Source organism: Electrophorus electricus, chromosome 4, assembly GCF_041902795.1.
Source record: "Electrophorus electricus isolate QZ-2024a chromosome 4, ASM4190279v1, whole genome shotgun sequence".
Classification (NCBI taxonomy): Eukaryota; Metazoa; Chordata; class Actinopteri; order Gymnotiformes; family Gymnotidae; genus Electrophorus; species Electrophorus electricus.
Window position 1 is genome coordinate 14,556,706 of NC_137500.1, and position 25,233 is coordinate 14,581,938.

The 25,233-nt window shown below is 38.6% G+C and overlaps 5 protein-coding genes across 6 annotated transcripts; 2 read left to right on the plus strand and 3 right to left on the minus strand.

Moving 5' to 3' along the window:
• Positions 1 to 6,651: 6,651 nt before the first annotated feature.
• Positions 6,652 to 10,644, minus strand: LOC145657640 (uncharacterized). The gene is made up of 5 exons (XM_081713867.1): positions 10,502 to 10,644; positions 10,281 to 10,340; positions 9,551 to 9,607; positions 7,138 to 7,188; positions 6,652 to 6,994 (listed from the first exon to the last, which is right to left on the minus strand). Exons 1-5 carry the CDS (start codon positions 10,588 to 10,590, stop codon positions 6,865 to 6,867), a joined length of 387 nt encoding a protein of 128 aa, XP_081569993.1. The 5' UTR covers positions 10,591 to 10,644; the 3' UTR covers positions 6,652 to 6,864.
• Positions 10,645 to 11,615: 971 nt separating this feature from the next.
• atp6v1f (ATPase H+ transporting V1 subunit F) lies at positions 11,616 to 13,796 on the minus strand. Its single transcript, XM_027014247.3, has 2 exons — positions 13,543 to 13,796; positions 11,616 to 13,027 (listed from the first exon to the last, which is right to left on the minus strand). The coding sequence occupies exons 1-2, from the start codon at positions 13,698 to 13,700 to the stop codon at positions 12,826 to 12,828; spliced, it is 360 nt and encodes a 119-aa protein (XP_026870048.1). The 5' UTR covers positions 13,701 to 13,796; the 3' UTR covers positions 11,616 to 12,825.
• A 108-nt stretch (positions 13,797 to 13,904) lies between these two features.
• Positions 13,905 to 16,149, plus strand: lamtor4 (late endosomal/lysosomal adaptor, MAPK and MTOR activator 4). The gene is made up of 4 exons (XM_027014262.3): positions 13,905 to 14,091; positions 14,345 to 14,425; positions 14,585 to 14,702; positions 15,211 to 16,149. The coding sequence occupies exons 1-4, from the start codon at positions 14,089 to 14,091 to the stop codon at positions 15,306 to 15,308; spliced, it is 300 nt and encodes a 99-aa protein (XP_026870063.1). The 5' UTR covers positions 13,905 to 14,088; the 3' UTR covers positions 15,309 to 16,149.
• Positions 16,150 to 16,622: 473 nt separating this feature from the next.
• LOC113579986 (ADP-ribosylation factor 4-like) lies at positions 16,623 to 19,614 on the minus strand. The gene is made up of 6 exons (XM_027014260.3): positions 19,412 to 19,614; positions 18,615 to 18,695; positions 18,173 to 18,282; positions 17,948 to 18,019; positions 17,564 to 17,689; positions 16,623 to 17,215 (listed from the first exon to the last, which is right to left on the minus strand). The coding sequence occupies exons 1-6, from the start codon at positions 19,476 to 19,478 to the stop codon at positions 17,129 to 17,131; spliced, it is 543 nt and encodes a 180-aa protein (XP_026870061.1). The 5' UTR covers positions 19,479 to 19,614; the 3' UTR covers positions 16,623 to 17,128.
• A 703-nt stretch (positions 19,615 to 20,317) lies between these two features.
• gcc1 (GRIP and coiled-coil domain containing 1) lies at positions 20,318 to 25,057 on the plus strand. Of its 2 annotated transcripts, XM_027014280.3 has the most exons (3): positions 20,318 to 20,385; positions 20,839 to 21,991; positions 22,332 to 25,056. In XM_027014280.3, exons 2-3 carry the CDS (start codon positions 20,921 to 20,923, stop codon positions 23,664 to 23,666), a joined length of 2,406 nt encoding a protein of 801 aa, XP_026870081.2. In that variant the 5' UTR covers positions 20,318 to 20,385; positions 20,839 to 20,920; the 3' UTR covers positions 23,667 to 25,056. The 2 variants fall into 2 exon arrangements, with proteins under 2 accessions (XP_026870081.2, XP_026870082.2); XM_027014281.3 differs by lacking the exon at positions 20,318 to 20,385 and having other exon boundaries at positions 20,395 to 21,991; positions 22,332 to 25,057.
• The last annotated feature ends 176 nt before the right edge of the window (positions 25,058 to 25,233 follow it).

Sequence of the window (25,233 nt, forward strand, 5' to 3'; positions counted from 1 at the left end):
CTCCCTGGCTGTAGGCATGTGGGGTGTGTGGATGTGGTCAAAACCTTCAGTTTCCTGGATGCATCACACCTTAATCCACCTCACCATTAAAAATCTGTGCTTTGCCAGGAGGACAGGCAATACAAAACACTAACATCCATCAAGATCCCTTTCTATCCTCAAGGTATGAGAGAGAGACAGAGAGATAAGATGAGATGGGAATAATTTAGAATCATTGGTATCAGAATCAACTTACATCAGTGCTGCTTTGGAAAATGGCCATGATATAAAGTGAAAGGTCCTCGAGCATGTTAATAATGTTTTGGCTTTGTGCATGATCTCTGATAACATCACAGGAATAAGAATGACTCCAAATTCTGTGGTGTTTTTAAAATAAAGGAAATTACCAAGGTTTTACTTGAGCATACACTGCCAGTGCAAAGCAAGCAAAGGATCCTTTTCTATAACTTGCTCCATTCTCTCTGAACCAATCACAAAACCGCATTTTTGCAGTTCAGAATAAAGTTATTTCTTTACTTATTTCTGATTGGTTGATTGTGTCATACAAAATTGGCACAGCGTGCAGCTCAGCAGATCAGAGAGATTTTAAGCTTCAGCGGAAACAGTGTTGGTAGTCCACTGTTTCCATCGTGTTTCTTTCCGTAAACCGTAAACATTTATTTCCGTGTTTTGTTTTTCATCCCTACAATTATGTATCCCGGTCATGTTGAGTCATTGAACCTGGACCATTATTACGACCCTGATTTTGGATTTGCCAATAATAAATCTCGCTCTTCTCAGCCTTTGCGTCCGCCTTACGTTCGCTCCGCATTACAGCCGTCAGATAGAGGCAGCTAATCTCCATTACCTCGACCTGTTACTATAATTGATGCATGTTTTCGCATATTTATGTGCATTTTACTTTTAATGATTTTTAATAAACCTATAATGATAAGAACTTGATAAGAGAACAGCTACAAACACTTTCTCTGAGCTTTTTTGTGGTTTATTGCACAGAGGTAAGAAAGCCACACTGCTAGCAGTAATCTCTCACTAAATTATTTTAGCAGTCTTCGTTTTCACAATACATCTGATGGTGAACCTTAAGGTTTTAAGGCACCAAACTTTCCACTGAGTTACCAATGAAATGAGGAAACGCGATTCAATGAAACCACTTCAAGGTAATTTGGTGTGTAAACCTCACATATGGTTAGAGTGAAAATACCGATAACATGTTTAATGACGCATGAATGCAGTGGGTGTGGAAAGGGAGGTTTGTTACATGGTTCCTTTTTAACTGGGGATTGGTGTCTCCTAGTCTGTGAATATTACCACGAACATGTGGGACGCGTGTTTATTACCAGTAACAGACCAACTGTAAAAACCTGGCGGTAAGCATTTAAAATGGGAGCCTTGGGCTAGTTGTTCAAAGGCTTTCTAAACAACTGTCCTTTTCCATTTTTTTTTTCTAACAGAAACACCGAAACATTATTGTTTGTGTTTTGTTTTGTTTTTTTCCTTGTGGACAGACAGTATTGCAGACAGCAGCAATTGTGCAAGCAAGATTATTCAGCATGGGTGTCGTTAGGCCTGTTTAAGGCATCTAAATACACACTATCTAAGAACTCACCTGAAAGAAGGAGGAAATATGAGGTTTTTTATATGGATGTGGATACTAGAACTTTTTAAGTAGATGTGATGGTGAATGATTACATTTTGAATTTATTAGTGTGTACACATTGGTATAAATGTGGTCATCCATCTTCACCATAAAAAGTACTCCAGTACTTGGTGTCTGCACTGAATTTATTATTATTATTATTATTATTATTATTATTGTTGTTGTTGTTGTTGTTGTTGTTATTGTTATTGTTATTATTATTATTATTATCTGGGCATTGAATAACCAAGCCAATTATATGTTATCTCTACAACATACAGACAATGCTTTAGGAGCATTGCATTTTAGCAGGAGTAGCTCAGTGGTTAAGGTACTTGACTTGTAAGTGGAAGGTTGCTGGTTCAAGTTGCCACTGTTGGGCCTCTGAGCAAGGCCCTTAACCGTCAATTGCTCAAGTTGTACTCGCTCATAATTGTAAGTCGCTTTGGATAAAAGCGTCAGGTAAATGTGCATTAAATGTGTGTGAGTGTGCGCACTTATAATTTAGAGAATATACTTTAATACTTAGTTCAAAACATGAGTGTAGTTTTGGAGGAGAGGACGTTCCCCAGTATCAAGGAACATAATTACAATACTTAATGTAGGTTCTAATACATATTATAAAACATGAATTCCGAGCAGGACATCGGTGTAAAATGCTTCTAGAAATGTTAGTCATAACCTCTACAGTTTGGAAAATACTCATTTAAAATTATGTCATACTGCCCTCTTGTGGTAACTACATCATTATTCCGCTGAATAATGAGGGTCCTGAATGTACACTATGCAATGACAGCAGTCTTATATTTTTGCTTTATTTATAGATAGATAGATTGATTGAATGATTGATTCCTCATTCCTGGCAGTCTTCTTCAAGCTCAGGTACATTGCAGAGTCCTGGGAGCTTGAAAGTCCTGCATAGAATCCTGCATCCCAGAATTGCAGTCTCACCCACTCATTCTCTCTCTCTCTCTCGCTCTCTCTCTCTCTCTCTCTCTCTCTCTATATATATATATATATATATATATATATATATATATATATATATATATATATATATATACACACACACACACACAAATTCTATGTCTGTAAGGTAGCTGTGGAGCAGTCATATTATATGCATTGCTGAATGAAAAATGGAGTGGAGTGGACAGGTGGGCATTGCCATGGGGTCCATTGACCAAATTTTTGTTTTCACAAAGTTTACTGCCTCAGTTTTTTTTAGCCTTTTGTCAGATGTTTATATGTTATAGTGAAATAACAAATACATCCAGTTTAAACAAAGACGTAATATTTACAGTGTTGACCATTCTTTTTTTAAGACTGTAATTCACCTTGGCATGTTGGATATCAGCTCCTGGGCAAAATCCTGACTGATGGCAACCCATTCTTGCCTAATCAGTGCTTGGATTTAATCACAATGTCGTTCCTTGATTTTCCTCAAGTATACAATTGTTTTGTTTCATACACAATAAATAGAAATAAAGAGGCAGACTCATTAATTAATTTAGCTGGTCCAATAATTATTGATGAACTCACTGTTACACATGAACAAGGCATAGTCCACAGTATGTCTAACAGTCTCAGGTGGGTTCAGTCTTTATACATTTTCATCAAGGTCAGTTACATAACCTTTTTATTATTACACAGTATTCTTCAGATTTTCCACCATTATGTTCAAAACAGATTGCAAAGCAATAACCCAAGTTGATACCATTATCTCCAAATCACAGACTGTAGGTTTTTTGTTTTTTTTTAAACAATGGCTTCATTCATCCCACCGGGTACCCATCACAATAACAGTGTATCTTTAGGTGTTATCTTGGCCTCAATCCCGGACTTGCCACAAAGGCCTAATTTGGTCATTCATCCTTCCTGCTTACTTCCAAAGCCTAATTTGATCTTTGACACATCATCAACACATCATCACTCAGCAGTTTCTGTGTTTTTGTTTGTCCACCCTCTTTTTGAGGATTGACCACAGGTTCTCAATGGGATTGAGATCTGGGGAGTTTTCTTGCCTTGGACCCAAAATTTCAATGTTTTGTTCACCTAACCACTTGGTTATCACTTTTGCCTTGTGACATGGTGCTCCGTCATGCTGGAAAAAAATTATGTTCATCACCAAATTGTTCCTGGATTGTCTGGAGAAGTTGCTCTTGGAGGGTGTTTTGATACCATTGCTTATTCATGGCAGTGTTCTTAGGCAAAATTTTGAGCAAATCCACTCCCTTGGATGAGAAGCAACCCCACACATGAATGGTCTGACTCATGGTAGCGTTCATCTTCTCCAGACAATCATTTGTCCAAATGTCCCAAACAGTCTGAAGGGGGCTTCATCAGAGAAAATAACTACCCCCAGTCCTCTGCAGTCAAATCCCTATACTTCCTGCAGAATGTCAGTCTGTCCTTGATGTTTTTCTTGGAGAGAAGTGGCTTCTTTGCTGCCCTTCTTGACACCAAGCCATCCTCCAAAAGCCTTCGCCTCACACCTGCCTTCTGCCATACAAGGGAGTGGGTTTATTCAAAATTTTGCCCCAGAACACTGCCATGAATAAGGAATGGCATCAAAATATCTTCCAAGAGCAACTTCTCCCAACTATCTTGTCACGGTACGGCCCCTCCCCCTCAAACATCTCCATGTGTGTCTGTATTGCCACGCCCTTTCGTGTCGTTCACCTGATCCTTGTTGTGTGTAATTGTCATGCGTGTATATAAGTCTCATGTTGTAGCATTGAAGTTGTCAGTGTTTGACACAAGTTGTGTGTGTGTGTGTGTGTGTGTGTGTGTGTGTGTGTGTGTGTGTGTGTGTGTGTGTGTGTGTGTGTGTGTGTGTGTGTGTGTGTGTGTGTGTGTGTGTGTGTGTGTGTGTGTGTGTGTGTGTGTGTGTGTGTGTGTGTGTCGAGTCGTAAATGTTACATTTAATTGTATGTTTTTGTTCAACGTGCCTCGTCCCCACATCCTGTTTAACTGTCCAACATTACAGAAACACTGACCTACGACGGATGTGAAGGTAAAAAGAAGGGAACGCCCTCCCACAGCCCGTGCAGCGAAGCCCCCCGTGTTCTTGGACACCCTCCTGACTCCAGGCGCAGGTTCAGGTGAGCGTGGTCCAGGTGCGGAAGCAGGGGAGTCGTACGGAACCACGTCTGGTGACCGGGACTGGTATAACAATTTCCAGTCCTCGGAGTTGGACTCCGTGGACTCCCACTATCCAGCGGAGAGACCTTCCCTCATCCTGGCCTCGCTCCAAGGATCCAGAAGGAGGGAGGAACCCGCTGAACGATTTTTTTGGGGGGGGCCCTGTGTATGGTCCAGGGTCGGACTTTGCGGAGTCCTAAGGAGACCAGCCGGACCATGAGAACTGGCACTCGGAGATGGGCTCCGCTGGGTCCTACGACCCCTGCTTGGAGAATTATGGGGGCTATGCTGACTATGGAGAGAAAGGGAAGGTAAGCGACGTCTGTCTGTGATCAGATATGGGGTCCGATCGTGAGGAGGACACACCAATGGAGGTGGAAGAGGACCCTCATAGGGATCTTCCCTCCCGTAGCGACACCAAAAGCTCTGAGAACAATGAGCCTCCAGCACCCAAGGCTCCGCCCAGGGCACGCCGCCCCGGAGCAAGCAGGCTGCCCCAGGTGGCTAGCAGGAAGGCATCATCGTCAGAGGAGGATACTCCTCTGCCTAAGGCGAAGAGCCCAAGAGCACATGCGCTTACGCCTAAGCCTTGTGGAGGCAAAAAGGCAGCGGCACCAGTGCCTGCACCGGAACCGGGCAACACAGATGGTGCTCTTCCCGACGCGCATGCACCAAAAGCAGGACAGTCGCCGCTACCCACGCCAGCGAGGGATAATCCCCCCAAGCTGGTTGGTCTCCAACCCAGGGGATTACTGGGGGACTGGCTAGGGTTCCTTCCCCCTTCTCCGGACTGTTTAATATGTGTGGTGTTATTCATGTGCCTGTCCCCGTCACCGTGTCTGTCCCCATTACACTGAATGTACCGGTCATTTTGTCCCCCTTTGTGTCTGTGCCTGTCCCCGTTAGTGTGTGCGTCCCTGTGTCTGTCATCGTCCTGGTCCCTGTCCTTCTCCCCGCTGCCCTGCTCATGCTGGCCCGTGGTGGGTTGTCCGGTCCTCCAGCCTCGCGTTTTGCCGTTGGTCTCGGGGCCGCAGTCCGACAGACAGGTGCACTGTCACGGTATGGCCCCTCCCCCTCAAACATCTCCGTGTGCGTCTGTATTGCCACGCCCTCTCGTGTCGTTCACCTGATCCTTGTTGTGTGCAATTGTCATGTGTGTTGTAACGCTGAAGTTGTTGGTGTTTGACCCAAGTAGTGTGTATGTGTATGTGTTGAGTCATGAATGTTAAATTAAAGCGTATGTTTTTGGTTAACGTGCCTCGTCCCCGCATCCTGTTTAACCCTCCAACCTTACAGATCCAGGAGCAATTTGGTGATCAACACTGTAAATATTAAGTCTTTGCTTAAACTAGATGAATTTGTCAGCAAAAGGTTTTTTAAAAACTTATGAAATGCTTATAATTGTACTTCACAATACCATATAAACATAAAAGGATTAAAAAAAAAAACAGGCAGTAAACTTTGTGAAAACCAAAATTTGTGTCAGTCAAAAAACTTTTGGCCATGACTATATGTATATGCATATAATAGTATATTATAGTATAGATAGTTACTCTCTGTGGAGCAATCACATTAATAATCAGTCTGTTAACAATTAGCAGCTCTGTTCACAGCTTTGTCGTAGAATTTGTAGATACGTATAACTTGTACAGGATTTATATAAGTTGTTATTAAAGATTTAAGAAAACATTTTATACTACACTGTGGGCTATTTGCCATTAATCCAGACCTAAATAAGATTTTGAGATGAAACGTTTTAGTTTCATAGCCCAAAGAACATAGCTGCAGTGTATTTCACAGTGTAATTCATTATGATTACATGTGACTAATCTACAGCTTACATTAATGATCTTACTTGTAGCTTCGGTTTCTCAAGTTAAAATTTATTTTTATTTTTGGTGACACATACATCATTGCAGCACTGTTTGACACCTTATTCAATTCCCACACCTTTGACCCTCGTAGTAAAACACTTGACCCCACATTTATCATATATAAATTGTTTTATATTGCAATTATTGCAATGTGAAAAGGTCAGTGAATATGTGCCCAGGTTACATGTATAGGTAGGATGGAAGCTCTCATCTCTTCCCTATTCCATACGGGTCGCGTGTGGCGCTCCCAGCTTTCTCATCCCCAGTCTGGAGTTTCTCACTCAGGTGATGCACGGCACATGTAGGCAAGAGGCAGTTACGTATTGGAGATCCAAACCTAAAAAAGAATACATCACTGCTTTACTACCTCAGACACAAGTGAAAAAGTTTTACCTAAGCACAATCATTTTCAAGGTAATGATACATTATATATACAAAGCCCAAAAATGCTGGCTACTAGACATTCAGAGGTCAACTCACCTGGGGTTTTTTTTGGCAGAATCTGATACGGTTGTTATGTAAGATAGGTACCTGGCAGAGAAAAATAAGGAACATTGTTACCTACAGACAACAGGAATCAGATATAAAACATCTCTCTCTCTCTCTCTATATATATATATATATATATATAGAGAGAGAGAGAGAGAGAGAGAGAGAGAGACAGAGACTGGTTGAGCACAATGTTAACATTTTCATATATTCATATATTAATTCTAGTTTATATATATATATATATATATATATAGAGAGAGAGAGAGAGAGAGAGAGAGAGAGAGAGAGAGAGAGAGAGAGAGAGAGAGAGAGACTGGTTGAGCACAATGTTAACATTTTCATATATTCATATATTAATTCTAGTTTATATATATATATATATATATATATATATATATATATATATATATATATATATATATATATATAAACTAGAATTAATATATGAATATATGAAAATGTTAACATTGTGCTCAACCAGTGTTGTAGTTGGTGCATAAAATATAGGACTGTTATTTAATAGGCTTAATAGGCTTTTCTTTTTAACAAGTTAACCTATAATACAATTGCCTTAACAAATATAGATATATTGATATTTTAACATAATTTCAGTGTTATTAATAGAATACATTTACCGAATCTACCTGGGTATTTATAATTTCAAAACACCATTAGCAAAAATACATCTATATGGCATTATTAAGCCATATACATTATTGAATCTGTGCTGGCTAAAGTGATCAGTGATTTGCTGCTTGCCTCAGATTATCAATGTGCTTTTCTTCTTGTACTGCTAGACCTGAGTATTTGATACTATTGGCCATGATGTTTTATGGGAAAGACTTGAAACCACAGTTGGTTTAAGGGAGAAATGTCCTTGCCTGTTTTTGAACTGACCATTATCAGTTTGTTAGCATAAATGGGGATTTTTGGGATTTTTAATTTTAATATGGTGTACCTCAGGGTTCTGTTTTAGGTCATTTATTGTCATTGTTCTATATACAGCCCATTGGACATGTAATTCGTAAGCACAGTAGTGGCTTTCATAATTACCCTGATGATATTTGCACACAGTTATACCAATCAATTCAGCCTACTTCAGACAACACAGCTATGCAAAATGAAAGACTATGAAATAAAATAAAATAAAATAAAAAATTAGATGACTAGAGACTTACCTCTTTAAAACTGATTTAACCAAAGATTGTTTAGGGGTACTAAGAAGGGTGCTAAATCTGCTCAAAGTTTTGATGATTTAATGGTTGATGGCTATTCTTTTAAACCAAATGCTATGGTTAATTGCCATGGTGTAGCCCCCTGATTCAGTATTTTATTTGCATGTTTTTAAGTAACGTCACTAAAACTCTCAGACTGTACTGCTTGTTTCATTAAGCTTCATCTAGTTCAGAGTGCAGTTTACAGCAGACATGTGCTTACCAGCAAAATACAGTAAGCTTTCTCCAGAATGTCTTCCTGATCTCTTGATACTCTATAGATGATACTGACCACTTTAGTCTGCTGAGGCAGACCTACTTTTAATCTCTAGGGTTACATGCAACTGAGTTGGTGGAAGCTTTTCTCTTCCTAAACTGTACTATTCTCAAAAGTATTAAATCTATGGAGGATTTTAAATTTAGTCATACTTGATTGGCCTGGCATATACATCGTTTTTATTTATTTATTTATTTATTTATTATTGAATTATTTGATTTAAATCTAGGTAGAAAATGCTATATAAAGATTATTATTATTATTATTATTATTATTATTATTATTATTATGTTCAAAATATTTGAAAGTCAAATAAGTCAAATAAAAGTCAAATAAAAAAGCATTTGACTTTATACTTATTTACTCTTGTTATCATTTTACTCATTTATTTCATGTTTTCATAAAGGCATGAAATCCAGTTCCACTGCTGAAATAAAAATATAAAACAGCTTTGCTTTTTGTGTTTATTTTTAATTTTTTTTTAATTACCTGTAATTCGTATTGGTAAAGACTATAAAACTTAGAATAAGAGATGATTTGTTCTGTTCCCAATTTGGAAGAAGGAGAAAATTCTGTAAAGGAAAAAATGCAGTATAGGGTTGTCCATACTATAAATATAGTTTCTGCAATTAGCACCCATTTCATCAAACACTTCCCTTGCAACTAGACTCAGTGACCACTTTTTAGGCACACCTATTACAGGTTTGAGATATACACACTGTAATAAGTGGCTGCAAAATTAGTCAGTGCCCCTCTATCCTGTTCATCACGTGCCAGTTTCTGCCCGCGAGATTGCTGCTGACCAGGTATTAAATCATTCTGAACCCAAAGCATTCTTGCTTACAAGTGTTTGTGATACACTTCAAACAAGCAGGGATGTCACATCATTCACAAAGCACAGGATACTCACATTGGAGGATCAGACAAAGTATAGTTCTGATTATCACAAATGAGGCCCGTACAGTTCCTGCAAAAAGTATTAAAATAACCACTGTTTAGACCCCCAAACAAACTTCTCTGACATCACCAACAGCTTTCCAAAAATGCATTTAAATACAATGAATTTATGCAACTTATCACAGGATTTAAAGGTTGTACCAAGCTCACTATTATAAATAACAGAAAGGCTATGTCATTAAGAGGCTAAATGCAGATTTGACCCCCAAGCACTTTGTAATACAGTGTTTTCATGAACAATCGAAATGACCATAAATATGTGCCAGTAAGATAAGAACACATTAGAAAATCTACACTGTTGTTTTCTTGTTCTTCACTGCAATAATGAAGGTCTATCCTAGACATTTTATTAGGAGAGTTTTAATACGATAAACAGTCAGAAATGTTCACACTGGTCAGGTAGTCTGCCAGCACATCACTTTATTCTGAAAAGTATAAGCATGTCTTTGATGTATGTTCACTTGGCTTTCATAAACCCCATTTGAGATTTTTTCACAGTTCCTTGTCATACTTAATAAGAGAGGTTCAATGACTGTTAAGGCATTTAGAAATATTTAGATATTTTCTAAATTTCTCACTGCCAGGACAATTGCACCAGTTTCATAAAGAAAATATTTTTGCAAAAGCCATGTTCCCATTTATGTCCAACCATGCCTTGCAGAAAAGGAGATCATAATACTTACTGTGTAGAATTGGAAGAGTTGGTATTTGAGCTAACTGTATAAAAGGGAACAGCATGGTCACTAAATGAAAAGAAACAGATAGTGACTTTTATTTTTACCTTCAAACATCTACCCTTCCAGAATTCAAATTACACATCCCAAAAGTGTATTTTTTATAGCAGATCTAAAGTTAGTGAACATCCTAATTCTGCTGGAGCCCATGTTAATCGTCAGTGTCTTACCTCATACTGGTGTCTGTGCTATTATAGTAGATGGGTGATCCAATCACAGTACCCAGAAGAAGTGCATTGAAGGCCCAGGGAGTAGGCATGTTCACAGTCTGCTAGAGCAGCAGCTTACTGAACTAATGAGCCTGGATCGCGTAAGTGCACATTTAAATACCTTAACCAGACCCGCTCCTTTCAAATACCCTTTAAAATTCCCATGCTTTTGTTTGATGTACAGTGGCATCTTTTGTTTGAGGTAGATGGTTCTCACAGTTCTACATAGCTTTAGTAAACAAAAAGAAAGAAAAGTAAACTTCATGGTAGATTAATAGGGCTTTCTGTGTGATCTGAAGATTAGTGGTCAGACACACCGACATAAATCAAATCCAGTGTCTCACTGTTGGATAGCAGTGAGAACAGATCTAATAACAAAGTGCATTACCTTTTAGGTCTATGTGAAAGGCCTTGGACTCCACCTGTTTGCTAAAGAATAACTCACTTTGTACACACTAGCACTGTTTTTGAAGGTTGCAGCTCCTCTTTCATTGTAGACACAAACAATCCATTGATTCAAGCCTACTGCAACATCATATGCTAGACAAATCATAGATTGGCTATCAGTAAAGCTTCATCAGTTATCCTTTTCTTATATTATCATATAAATGATATCATGTTATATCATTATTACTCAGTACTGAAATTTCTGATCGTCTTTAGCAATGAACATTTTCAGTTGAAAACAACCTATACAAAAGCTTCAGACACGTTAAGACTACATCCTTGTCTAAATGAATTACCCAGTGATGATATAGAATCACAAGAGTTTGTACCTTAGATCTGGACTCATGGGTTAGCAAGCTAACTTTAGTTTGCATGAGTAATATATAGGTGACCCTCCCACTCTAAAACAGCTAGTCATTTCCAGGAACATCTTGTGAAATACAAAAAAAACCAAGATGTTTAGGGAAGTGATCATCACTCCTAGATTCCCAACCTCACTTGGAATCCATGATGGACATTATTCTGATTAGTCTGTGAATTTTACCTTTAGTGTTTATATAAGTATGTGTGTTCATTTTTTAATTAATGGGGCAAATCACTGACCAATAAACTGAAAAATAGAAGGACAGACATGATACATATTTTTTTAATGAAAATTAAACACATTTGTTTAAACATATAATCAAATTGAATAATTATCACAAAGAAAAAATCCAAACAAAGTAAAACTGGATGCATCGTCAGTGTCATAGTCAGTATGATTTTACTCAACAAATTAATGCTGAAGCACAGCTATGGTAAGAATGTTAGAGGCTTCACCCACACCAGCACCTATAGATGTACAGGAAAAAAGAGGTCTGTGACATGCTGCAGTTAGCAACAAAAAATGCAATAGGGTCTGGCAGTATTAACCAGTCAGGAAATTTCTTTACATGTTTTTCACATGTGCACACAGCAAAAACAGGGGCAAGCTAATGCTACATTCATGACAAAGTAGGAACTGGGAGGCTTTTGACTTCAAAGAAAAAAAATCAACTTGAACCAGCCAACTTGTAATTTCAACACAGAAATTTGGAGACTGAAATTGCAGTCTCAGTGCTGTTAGCACTGAATTACTGTATCCAACATGAATCTATGCCCTTCTTTCTTGGGTGTTTGTGTACAAGATATAAAGCTATCTGAAATGTTTTTTGTTTTTTTTTCATACAGTAGCCAAATAAGTACTGCACACCAAGAGTGTCAATTTCCCCCCACTTCAAACAGTTGAGATTATGAATGAAGTTGTGAATGCTCTAATGTGGAAATCAGAAAATTCAGTTCTCAGTTGTTATGAATACAGCATAAGCACTGAACATGCATCTCATTGGACTCAGGAGCTTTGACAAATGGTCAGATGAGGGGCATGGATTAAAGAGAAAGCACTACCTATGTGGCTGAATCTGGGTGGAATTTAGCTAAATCAAAATCTGTAACTGTAGCTTTAAATTTAGTTCAAATGTGTTATGAAACAATTAACTAAACATATCTACTTAGTTCATGAGGAGAAAAAATTTAACAGTAATTACAAATTGCACACTGCCGTGTGGTTTGAGAACACTGGTAAAACATTTCCATGCTTCAAACGACAGGTTGACACTAAACTAGATGCACATTAACAACATTTAAATTTATAGAAGCTTTCCATATTTAAAGTATATTCCAGGCAAGACCCAGGAGAACAATCCACAAAACAGCAACAAATCATCAGACTCTTCCAGTCCAGTGCCCATAACCGCGTAACAACTTGTCTACCAAGCCTCCTCTCTCCTTCCTTGTCAAGACCTTACTGGAGCCCCTGCTTATCGGAAATCTTCCGCAGAGAACATTCCCTTAGCCCTGCGCAGGATGGAGTCTTTTGACGCGTCATACGGATGCTCTTTTGAGGGAATTTCCAACACAGCAGGGATGGACTGCAAATGAGCATCTATGGCGTGACGAATCATCTCTGCGATGAACTGGTTGATAAGAACGATCCCAATGTCATTGCGAGCCAGGAAACTCCTGTTTGCGAAATGAAACAGGACTTATTATCTGACACAATATACACATCTAGACAGTGTGTTGTCCGAGCTTATTCCTACACATAGTTTAGTTGAGTTTATTATAGATTTATAGCTACAGTGACCATCAAAACAGTAAGATAAGCGTCTACGGGAAATGGATGATAATGAGGATACCCAAAGCAACATAAGGTTATAGGGTCAGCTCGAGCCTTAAGCTATGTTTAGATATTCTCCTGAATAGAAGGTCCTGGAGTTTATTTAGATAACCGCTTATTGATAAAAGTGACAAGCAAGCTAGATAGTTAGCTATTACACTGAATGGTAGCGCATAGCCAGCTAGGACTAAGCAACGCCACTGACTAGCCACATAACGTTTGTCTTGTCGAAATCGATACAGCTAAGTAGTTTCTCTTAAGTGTGCCTAAACCAATGCTGAAAATAACATGCCAAACTTTACATATAATAAAATATAGGTCAAATAAGACAAAATACTGAGTGATAAAAAGAGCTTACTTGAAGGTTTCCTCTATCTCTGTGACGCTGGTGTCCTTCTCGACGACCAAGAAATTAGGTTTTCGATTTTTATTTAGCTCTCCGATCCCTCCGAGCAGAAATCCGGTGCATGTGTCTTCGTCACCTATAACGGCGATTAATTTACCCCGTCCAGGCATTGTGCTTTTTCTGTATTTTACAGGCCAATTGGATCAGGTAATGGACATAAAATGTACCCGTTTTAACTTACTCCCTGACTCATATGCTCAAGTCAGCTGACAGTCCCACTCACTTCCGCTTTACCCTCCCGTCATCTAAACTAAAGCTAGATACCTCAAGCGATGAAACTGTTGACTGTTGTAAACTAAAATGTCCAAATAATAATAATTTAAAAAAAAATAAAAATAAATAATAATAATAATAATAATAATAATACCTTTCTTCTCAGGCATCGATACAGTAGGTGGCGGTATGCACATTTACTAACGCAGAAGAAGGCTCGAACCGTCACGTGAGACTTACGAGCCAGACGAGCTTTCCTGACACTTTCTGTAACGTGAACTGAAAATGGTATGTACATTTATTTTATTTAATGGGCTTCCTATATGTTTCTTAAAAAAAAAAGAAAAAACTATTTGGAGTGTCCAAATACTGTCAACTTGTAAGTGGCTTCGACCTGACTTGGAATTTATCCGAAATGTATATTTGTAACTAGCTAGCGGTTAGCTAACTGGCTTGCTAGCAGTGGCCTCATTAAGAGTTAGCTGGTCGATTTCATATTGAAATTTCACCCCCTGCTTTTGCCTTTTTTTCCTCGCGGAAGACCACTGCACTGACTCAGGGTTTGGAAAGAATACCTGACCAGATTGGATATTTGGTGGTCAGTGAGGACGGCGTCCTTGCAGTGAGTTTTGATATAAAGAAAAATAGCTGAGGCATTATTAAGCATCTTTACTGAAGTACTGAAACCGCCTCTTATCTGTAACATATTTACAGGATGCACTTACAGTAGAATTCCTCCAAATAGTGACTGACTATTTATTGTTGTGTTATTTTATGTCAGTCTTCTGGAGAGCTGGAAAATGATGAACACACTGCAGGAGTGATCATGCAGATGGTCAGAACAGCTTGTCGGTTCAAACTTCATGGAGCAGCAGAGCCTCCTTTCAAACGCATGTCAGGTCAGGTGTTAATAATGCTGTAATTTGCAATGAGTCTCACAGTCTGTCAATAATACTCTTACAATAGGGTTGCACAAAAAATCATTGGTTGATCATTATCATGATATTACATGATACTGATTGCAGAAAGCTGCAAAATGCAAATGAGCCCTTTAAAAATGTTTTGTGTGTGTGCTATGAACATTCTAACCAATCTCAGACATTCCAGATAAGTGTTCTGTGTGTGCTTTTGGTGAATCATTGCATTCACATGATCCAATAAATGAAAATAATTTTGGTTAAATTAATGTACATTAATCTTTAGTTATGTGGTCATCTTCACCAGTGAGTTTTAATATATTGCAAGAAATGTCTCAATTGCAATATGTAGATGTATTATTGCAGTGTAGATTTGTTGTAGTTTATATTACGCAGCCCTGTTCAAAAACTACGCAAATGCCTGCTAAGAGAAAAGGGTTTACTGTATTAAAAAAAAAATCTCATAATCATGCTATAATTTTGTCCACAGTGATGTTTGAGGACTATGTTTATGTTGTCACAATCTCCGGACAGAAGGTGTTTGTAGTAAAACGGCAGAACAACCAACGGGAACCTGTGGCTGTCTAGAAGATACAATTTGGACTACTCAAACAAAAACTGAGTGCCCTTTGATTAAATATGCACCCAAAACATGACGTCAACTCTACTCTGAGTGAATTACTCAAGAGTGAGTATGGGTGTCAATATGTATGATCCATTCATGAAGTCATTCTCCTCAAGCTTTAAAAGGCTTCACTGATTAAGGTCTCTGTCCAGATTTGATTACACTTTAAATTATGGTTAACACAATACAACAGATATATCTATAAAATGACAAAGTGTGAGTATAACAATTGCAAAATATTGGTAGATGGAACTTGTTTGATTTTTCATTTATGGAATAGAGGCTGCATTTGGCATCCAATTTTTTTTTTCTTTTACTGGTGACACCATTCTTTGAGTGTAGTTATATTTTGTATTAGATGTGAGAGTTGATATGCAGAACTAAGTTTGTGTACTTTAGTTATGCATTAGAATGTTGGGCGTTTTGTTTGAGCACTTTTTTCCCCCAGAAGCTCGTGTAATATTTTCAGTGTTTAATGAACGTTTTTGTACATATCCCTGTTCTCATAAGAATTCGGAATCAATATTCTTGCAATTCACTATTTGATTTTTACTTTTATTAATTACTTTTCCTCCTGATTAAGTATTATTGTCAGTGCAATTGGATTGCTTTCTTCCATCCCCTGGGGAAAGCAAGCAAGTCAGAAGAGTTGTCAAAGTTGGTGATTCAGTTTGGCCAGCCCTATAAGTGAGGTAGCAGTGTGGATTATTTACAGTGCTAATGCCATGCTTGATTGTTTGGCGCTGGACTAAGCAGTAGATATTGAATACAATAATGATACTAAATAAACTGCTGTGCATTAGAGTTGAATAGGTCATTTTTACACGAGGTTCCTTGTTTGACTTTAAAGTGGTATTTTTTTATGTAGATGTACATTTTTTTAAAACAAACCTCTCTGTAACACCTGTTGGTGTCAGTCTCTAGTTGTCATCATTCTGCCACCACAATGCAATGCACTTCCATCTCAACACCAAAGATGGTGTCATGCATCCAACACCCTCCTTATACATAATTTCACTACTTTCTAGTGTGAGTGATTCCTGTTTGATTCTTACTGGAAGCTGTTGCTTGGTTGGAAGTACCACAAACCAAACCATCAAAACAAAGAAAATCTTTTAATTCTCTGAACTTATCTGTAAAAAGACCTGTGGTCTGCACTGATCAGTGCCAGACTATGAACATAGATTCTTCCAAAGGTGTGCTCCATCCTTATAAATAACTGAATGTGATAATTGGAGATATATAATATTTTCCCCCTTGTGTGATTAGACCTCAGATTGCAGTTTAAAAAGTATCTTTATTGCATCAAAGGCCCTTACAGTGACAGAAGGTCCATCATATACTTATGGAATGGAACTTGTCTTCAGAGGTTGCTTTATGGAATTACTTGCACTAAAGGAGAAAAACCTTTCTTCCTATTAATGTCCAAATGAACCCACACCCCTAAAATACATCATTAATTCTCACAAACACCAAATAATTGTGTGTTTCATAGTCTTAGAACATGCAACTCAAAACCTTGTACTATAGAGAATTGTAGTGGAATAAAAAAAAAAAAAATGTGTACAGAGTGCCGGTTTGAGGAAAATGAGGAAGAAATGTGGCGAAAACATTTCAGAACAGGAACTGATTTCAAAGTTCATTCAAGTACTACCCAACAAATACGACACCAGTGAGTTTCCCTCAAGATAAATGCTTGTCTGGCACATCTCTGTCTTCTATCCTTTCACTCTCTTTCAACTGCTTGTCTTCTGGTCCTTCCCAACCTGGTCTTCTTCACAATTTAGCGCTTTGACAGTTCATTGGATAACCAGTCCAGTCCCTCATACAGACCTGTGCCTTGAGTAGCACATGTGGCCTGAACATGCCACTGGTGGAACAGAAGGGGATGAGGAGCTTAATTGCAATGTGTAAAAAGTTTGCTGCATGCTAAAGTTTAGGAGTAATAACATACACAAAGCTATTCAATGTTTAAAATGGGACAAACTGTGCTCTATAGAAAAGGTAGGTATATTTCTACTTGTACCCAAATGTACCTGGAGTAAGTATATTTGGTCTTATTCTGATATTCTTATTCTTGTATATTATTTATACTATATATTATACTTACTAATATATAATTATTATATATTATTCCATTAATTTTGATAGCACAGAAGTGGAGCATCTGAACTGTCACAGGAGTAGAACAGTACACAAATAAAATGAACAAACTCACAGTTCGGCTCCGGAGGCTGTGTAGACCCAATTTGTCTGTCAAGTCACTCACTGCCATAGCATTGGGCAAGTCCTGTTTGTTAGCAAATACAAGCAGCACTGCATCTCTGAGATCATCCTCCTGTAACTAGATATTCAAGAGGGCAGGTGGCAGACATGTAAAAAAAAAAAAAAAAGTGCTTAAATAAAATAGAACCATTAAAACTTGTTCTTGTTCTGTTTAAATATGAAGAGTATTAGAATATTCTTATAACAGACCTGGACTATATTAAAATATATTTAATAAATGCATATTTTTAATAGTTTATGATGGACTTAAATTCTCTTTGAGACATAGTGAAGTTCACAAACATTTCAGAATTGACTACTTTTGTCACAATCTTACCATTTTAGACAATTCCTCTGCAGATTCTGCTATTCTCTCTCTGTCATTGCTATCCACCACAAATATAAGGCCCTGCAAAAGAAACAGTGTGTGTGTGTGTGTGTGTCAACAAGGCTAGATTATAGAAAATATCCATTTAAGCATAACTGAAACCTCATGCTCGAAGACCTCTGTGTCACTACCATGATCACAAAGGCAGGTGAGAATGGAACCCATGAGTTGTACCTGTGTGTTCTGGAAGTAGTGCCTCCACAAAGGTCTGATTTTGTCCTGGCCACCAACATCCCATACAGTGAAGCAAATGTTCTTATATTCAACAGTTTCCACATTAAAACCTGTTTAGAAGAAATATATCCTTTTACAGTAAGCCATAGGTTGCCCAATTACTGTAAATTATGCAGTAGAACCTAACAGAACATATTGTACATGCATGTTAAATAAGGTACACAGAAAATGTAGTTCTTGTGTGTGAAATTACAACCACGAATGACCAAATGTTACACAATTCCTTTTTAATACTGAAATAATATCATTCTGAAATAGGTATGCCAAAATCAAAGAAAATAACTTGTGGTAAGAATGCTCTTTTTTTTTCATGAAAAACATTCCTTAGATTTCACAAAGGAGCAACCCGGCATCTCAAGCAAATCGACACATGGAGGATTACCAATAGTTGGAATGGTGGTTACAATCTCCCCAAGCTTTAGTTTGTACAGAATAGTAGTTTTTCCAGCAGCATCCAAACCAACTGCAATTAAAGGAAACAAAAAAAAATCTTAGAAAATGTTCAGAAACAAACTGTCAGTACACTGCAGCATTTGGGGTGAAGTAAGTTGCAATAAGCTCGTCTGAGGCTTGAACTATGTTAATGCTGCATGCGAATTAGCATTACCTGATGATAAATACAGAAACTATGCAAGCTAATGACTCGGAGTAGGAAGTAAGTCATTCATGCAAAATAAATACGGCTGTATGTGGTGAAAGCACTTTCAAATAGTATTTTAAAACTCATTTGTAAAAAGGTTAAATGGCCCTATAAAGGGTGCGTAAAGGGCAGATTTTGCGAAAAGGGAAGCTTTTCAACTACAATGTTACATAAATCCACTAACACGGTAAACTAATTACAAACAACTGACGGATTTACTGTACAACTCTCGAATTTTAAATGCATCAACTGAAATGAAAAGATACACCTGAACAACTGGTTAGTTACCTTGTAACTGAGTATCTAGACAATGACAAATGGTGTATCAAGTATTAAGAGGCTTGAAACACTGAAACTAGTTACGCTTTCAGACTATTATGGATGAAAAGAAATTAGAACCATCTATCTAGCAACTGAGCCTTGGTCATAGGAGCAGATGTGCGTGAAAACAGAAAACTGATATTAGTAAATGTCGCTAACGCGATCTAGATAGCATAAGTTAAGAATGTAAATAACAAACTGTTAGCTAGTTAGCTCACCCATAAGTATTCGCATCTGTTTCTTTCCGAAGAGTTTGGAAAACAGCGAGGAAATCGTGAGTCCCATGTTGTATAAGGATCTCACTTGATAGGAAATATAACTAATAATAAAAACCTATAAAAACAGAAGGTACTCAGTATGGCCGGTCTATACTGTGTATCCACACCAAACAGGTGCGTCCTCAGATGCCACGTCCAGGCCAACGCGGAAGAAATTACGTCAGTATTGTATTTTGTATGTTAAACTTTATTTAAATGATACAGAGTTAAACGTTTTTACGTATTTTTTCAAATCGCTGTTATGTGTCTACATTACAACACAGTTCACAAAATCCCACTTATATTTTATTGCTTCCAAACAAAAGCTTAGTTTAAAAAAACTTTCTGTTTCTCTAGTTATCTGTCTAATGTTGACACAGTTCCAGATCCATTTAAATAAAATATATACTTTATTCTATTTCGTATGTTCCTTACTTTATAATTATAAACAATCTATATATTTCTGAAAGTGAAGCTTGAGGTGGAAAATTCTTAGCATATTATGAAGATGTCTCGTTGTTTTAAAACAGCACTCATGACGTAAAGAGAACAGCAGGCGAAAGATGCTTTTATATTTGATCAAAAATGTTATTTTTGTATAGGCCGAAATAGTTGCATTTGATTTTATTCTTTTTAATATGTTCTTTATTTCAATTGATGTATTTGTTTACTGCTTTGTTTGTTTTGCATTCTGTGAGCGATATAATGTGTACGATACAGTTTCCCAAGTTGTATTATTGTGAGGGCGTTTGCATTATGAAAAAAAGGAAAAATCTAAATATTTCTATACGTTTGGACGTTCGTGTTTGAGAAGAAAAAAAAAACGGTAATCAGAATACAACGAAATTATGACGTAACTTCCTAAAACGGCCGGGAGAAAAGAAGCAGGAACCGAAATGAGGATTGTTGACACGTAACAGACTTTGACTATTAAGGTACAACAACTGTATTTAAGTTATTTATACATGTTAATAATTCAATTATGATAAGGATATATCCGTAACGTATGACTAAAAGAAAAATATCTACTCATATTTCTAACTTTATGTTTAGCCGCTTGAATAGCCTAGCATACCTAGCTAGTTTTCCATGAAGATAGCTAACCTAGTTAGCTTAGCTTGGTAACCGTCAAGATACTTTACGTTAGTGACGCAAATGCCTCTAAATACTATTTTTTGCAGATCAGTTTACTAGCTAATGATTTGGCGGCTATTCTTCAAACTTATTAACTATGCCATCACTTGCTTAAATAAGTGGCAATTGTAACCTAGCATCAAGTTTATTTGACTTGCTTGGTTTTCTGCTTAAATATCAGTATTAGTCATTTAATTTTAATATAACTCTAGAACAACAGTATCCAACAGTTGTCATATTAATCCCTCTTTTAGACATCCACAGTTTCCCATATTCTAGCTAGCTACCGTTTTAATTATGAAACGACAGTGAATGTGAGTTGAGTCTGTCCTGGACATGGAGAAGTTTGGAATGAGCTTTGGTGGAGGCCCAAGTAAAAAAGAGCTGCTTGATACAATTGAGGCCCAGAAAACACAGCTCATCCACTATCAGACCAGATTGAAAGACGTTGTCCGAGCCTATAAGAGCTTATTGAAGGAGAAAGAAGCTTTGGAAGCTAGCCTGACTGTCCTTACTGCATCTCAAGAAGTCAACTTGATCAGCAATGTCCCATCTTCGGGAGGATGCAGTGTCCATACAGAGTGCCCAGTGCCCTCGGAACTTGTGGATGACCACTGTTCACAGCATAGTGAGGACAGCTTGGACACAGCAGCGTCTGTTGACACGGCCACCAGTGTGACTAGCAACAGCACTAAGGGAGACCCTGCAGAAGAAGACCAGAGCAGCTCTGGAGAAGGACCCATTCTCCAGCAGTCAGAGGAGGCAAGTGGGTCGGAGAGCGGCGTCAGCTCTAGCAGCAGTGCAGGCATGGAGCAACCTGTTGCGCTTGCTGAGGCAGACCGTCGAGTAATCCAACTCAAGACCCAACTGTCTACCCTGACCACCTCTTTGGCCACGGTCACCCAAGAGAAGTCTAGAATGGAGGCCTCTTTCCAAGCAGACAAACGGAAGATGAAGCAGGAGCTGGAGGAGATGCAGGAAAAAATGGAGGAGGCACATAGGCAACACCAGGCAGAGTTCCACGCTTTACAGGAGCAGCTTGCGGAGAGCAAGGCCCGTGTCATCATGCAGCAGCACGAGCGGGAGCAGGAACAGGCAGACCATGTCCATATGCTCCGTGAGCTCCAGAAGCTCCTTCAGGAGGAGAGGAGTCAGAGGCAGGATGCCGAGCTCAAACTGGAGGATGCCAGGCAGACCTTGGTGGAAACCATGCAGGCCATAGACCGAGGGCTGGATTATGAGGAGCAGCTGAGGGAGATTACTCGGGAGTGTGAAACACTTAGAAAAAGCCTACAGGCTGCAGAGGCTGAGAGGAGCAAGCCTGACCCACGGGTGGAGGAGCTGCAGCAAGAGATTGGCGATCTCAAAGCACACTTCAACCAGCAGCTTCAGCAGGAAATTAGGAAGGTGTGGATTTACTGTGTCATACATAAATCTGACTGTATAACTGTGAAGCTCTATGGCCTAATTTATTTAGTTTGCAAAGATCTTGAATTTAAATTCAGTTAAATTCATTCAAATTTAAATTGAATTGAATTTATGATCAGTTAAAAATGTGCTTCAGCATGTTTTGTCCTGTTCTATACAACATTTCTTTGTGCAAAATATTAGTAGAGATTACATTACATGCCTTTTCACTAAAGGAAGAAGGCTATACTGTAGGACAAATCCTAAACCATTTTACACTAAATAAGAAAAGTGAAATGCACTCAAGATTCATGTGTTCTATATTCACATGTCTTTCCAGGTCGCTCAGGCAGAAGAGCGTTTGCGAGAGCAGGTACAGTTGGAAGAGGGGAGAGTGGCCAGTCTAGAAGAGAGAGTCTCTGAGCTTTCAGAGCTGCTGGGTACTTGTGAAAAAGCCAGGCAAAAGGACCAACAGAATGCTCAGAGACTACGGGAGCGCATCCTTCAGCTAGATACAGAGAACAAAACCCTAGCCATCGCAGCCAGCACCAGGCCAGCTGTGTCAGACCTCGGCCTCGATGAAGCGAACATGGATGTGAACATGCTAAAGGACAAACTGGAGAAGGTGAAGATGATGCTGCAGCTGGCCGTGCAGCGATCTCAAGACCAGACGATGGAGATTGAGAAGCTGATGGAGGGAGACATCGGACAAGGCAGCGAGGCATCGGATGGCGAGAAGGCCTCTGCGCTTTATTACCAGCAAGAGCTGCGGCAGCTGAAGGAGGAATTTGAGCGCTACAAAATGAGAGCACAGGTAGTTTTGAAGAACAAGAATGTCAAGGACGGCAGCCAAGCCAGAGAACTCGAGGAGGCCCGGGACCAGCTGGCCGAGCTGAAAGAGAAGTACATCAACCTGCGCATCCAGGCTGATGAGGCGGAGGCGCAGCACAAGCATCAGCTGGAGGATCGGCAGCAGAGCCTGACTGTTCTTCAGCAGGCCCATAAACAGGAGCTGGAGAAGCTGGAGGCTCAGCACAGGGACAGCTTCTTGCTCCTGGAGGAAGAGCTGCACAAGCAGCGGGACCGCACCATGGCTCTGCTTGCCGAGAAGGACCTGGAGCTGGAGCAAGTCCGAGCTGCTACGACGGCCGGCCTTGGAGGCCATCGAGGGTGGGGCACGAGCGATGGTGGCGCAGAGAGAGGAGGTAAGGTGGAAAGGGACGACACTGCAGGCAGCGTTCCGGCAGATGGAGAGAGCGAGATCATCGCCCATGCGCTGAAGCTAGTTGGGCCAAACGAGCCTACCATGCTGCTGTATGCCGAGCAGCTGGCTCGGAAGGAGGTGGAGATCACTGCCCTGCGCAAGCAGAAGCATCGGATGGAGGAAGATGTTCGTCAGCTGCAAGGAAAGTTGATTGCTAACAGTGAGAGACATGAAGAGGAAGTAGCCAAGCTACAAGCACAGCTAGACAAGTGCGTGCGCGACCAGGGCAGAGATGGAGCTAACTTGGAGTACCTTAAGAATGTCATCTATAGGTTCCTCACGCTCCAGGACTTCAGAGGGCGCCAGCAAACGCTCACAGCCATCTTGACCATCCTCCACTTTAGCCCTCAAGAAAAGCAGGCTGTTGTGAAGCAGCAAACACAGAACTGGTGGACAGGTGGAATGAGATGATATGAAGTCAGTGACAGTTAGAAAGGCAGATAGATTATTTATTTTGTAATTAATTAATTAGTTTTTCAAGACTACAGTTTTCTATCTTGAGGTTTATGAAAGTTTATAATAGTTCTTTTTTTAAACCTTAATTACTGTTTTTGTTCTGTTAAAGCTTGCAATCATTAAATTTGTGTGGCCTTTTGCATTCCAGGTGAATACTTATTTCAGATCTCTACTAACTAAACAAGTTGACATTTGGTAGGAGGTATTTTCAGGAGGAGAGACATTTGGTAGGAGAGGACTATTATTTTGTTTACTTATACAAGATCAGCACATCCTTGTTCCCTAAGGAGAAATGTAACCACTACCTTTTAAACTTGTATGGAAGCATGTAATTAATTCCACAAATATTAACACCAAAGAAGGCAGTCAGCTAATTTGCTGTTTGCAATAATGTATGAACCTCAGTTAGACAATATAAAATGAAAAATAAAAATCTGTAAATAATGCAGATTTTTGTACCCACTGTTTTTGTTCTTAAACCTTGTATAGTTTCTCTACATTTCCATGCATATTACTATTCAGATGGTCATGATTGTAATATTAGGATTGAAGACCCACTGCACTGCAAAGTGTAGCCTTGGTATAATGTTAATGTTTCCCCTGGCTAGTTAAAATCGGTTAATTATTATAAAGCTGTTTATGATGATAAGCATGTAAAGGGTGGAAAACAAGCTGTTCAGTGTTTTTGCCTTCTGACTCTGTTATGTGATTGTTTAGTAATTCTGTCAATTCAGTCTTTGTTTCTTCACATTTTGAATTCTTTTTTTAATTAATTACACCAAGACCACTACAATCACAACACCCAACACACGCTTATGTCAGTCAACTTTTCCTGTGACTACTGCTGATCAGATGAACTAATGAAAACATTACTGCAGATTTCAATCAGTTTTGGAATAGTAAGGCATTCACTTAAGCAAACAGACAATACAAAGTTTACAAAGCAATATGTATAAATAAATTATAACATTTATGTAAACAGGAATATTAGGGTAACCAGTGTGTTGAAATAATTTAATCCTACCTTACATAAATTGGCCACATTTGTATTATTGTATGCATGGAAACATAGCCAGGGATGAGCTGTTAATGACTTCTGTTGAAACCCTGCAGCTTTTTCAGATCTAAAAATGTCTTTTTGTGGAAAGTAACTATTAACTTTATATTTGATAGTTTTTCAACTTTCAATAAATGGATCATGTATCTAATCAAATGTATATTTTTGACTTCGATTAAAAATAAAATTATTCTCTTAAGGATAAAGGAGTCAGACATATGTACTATGATAGTGTGCTAAATAGGTTTTACATTGGAATCTGCAAATACAAAATTCAAATCTTGTCAAGGTGAAGTTTTCATTTCATAATTTGAATTTGTAAGTGATGATTAATTTAACCAAACTAAATTTACATTCCATATGTGCAAAGATTTGAAATGGAAAAAACAAAAACAATGTACCCCACACATCTCAGTATCAGCTCTTTAGATAGATTCAACTTTGACACACTATATGGGTGGAGTC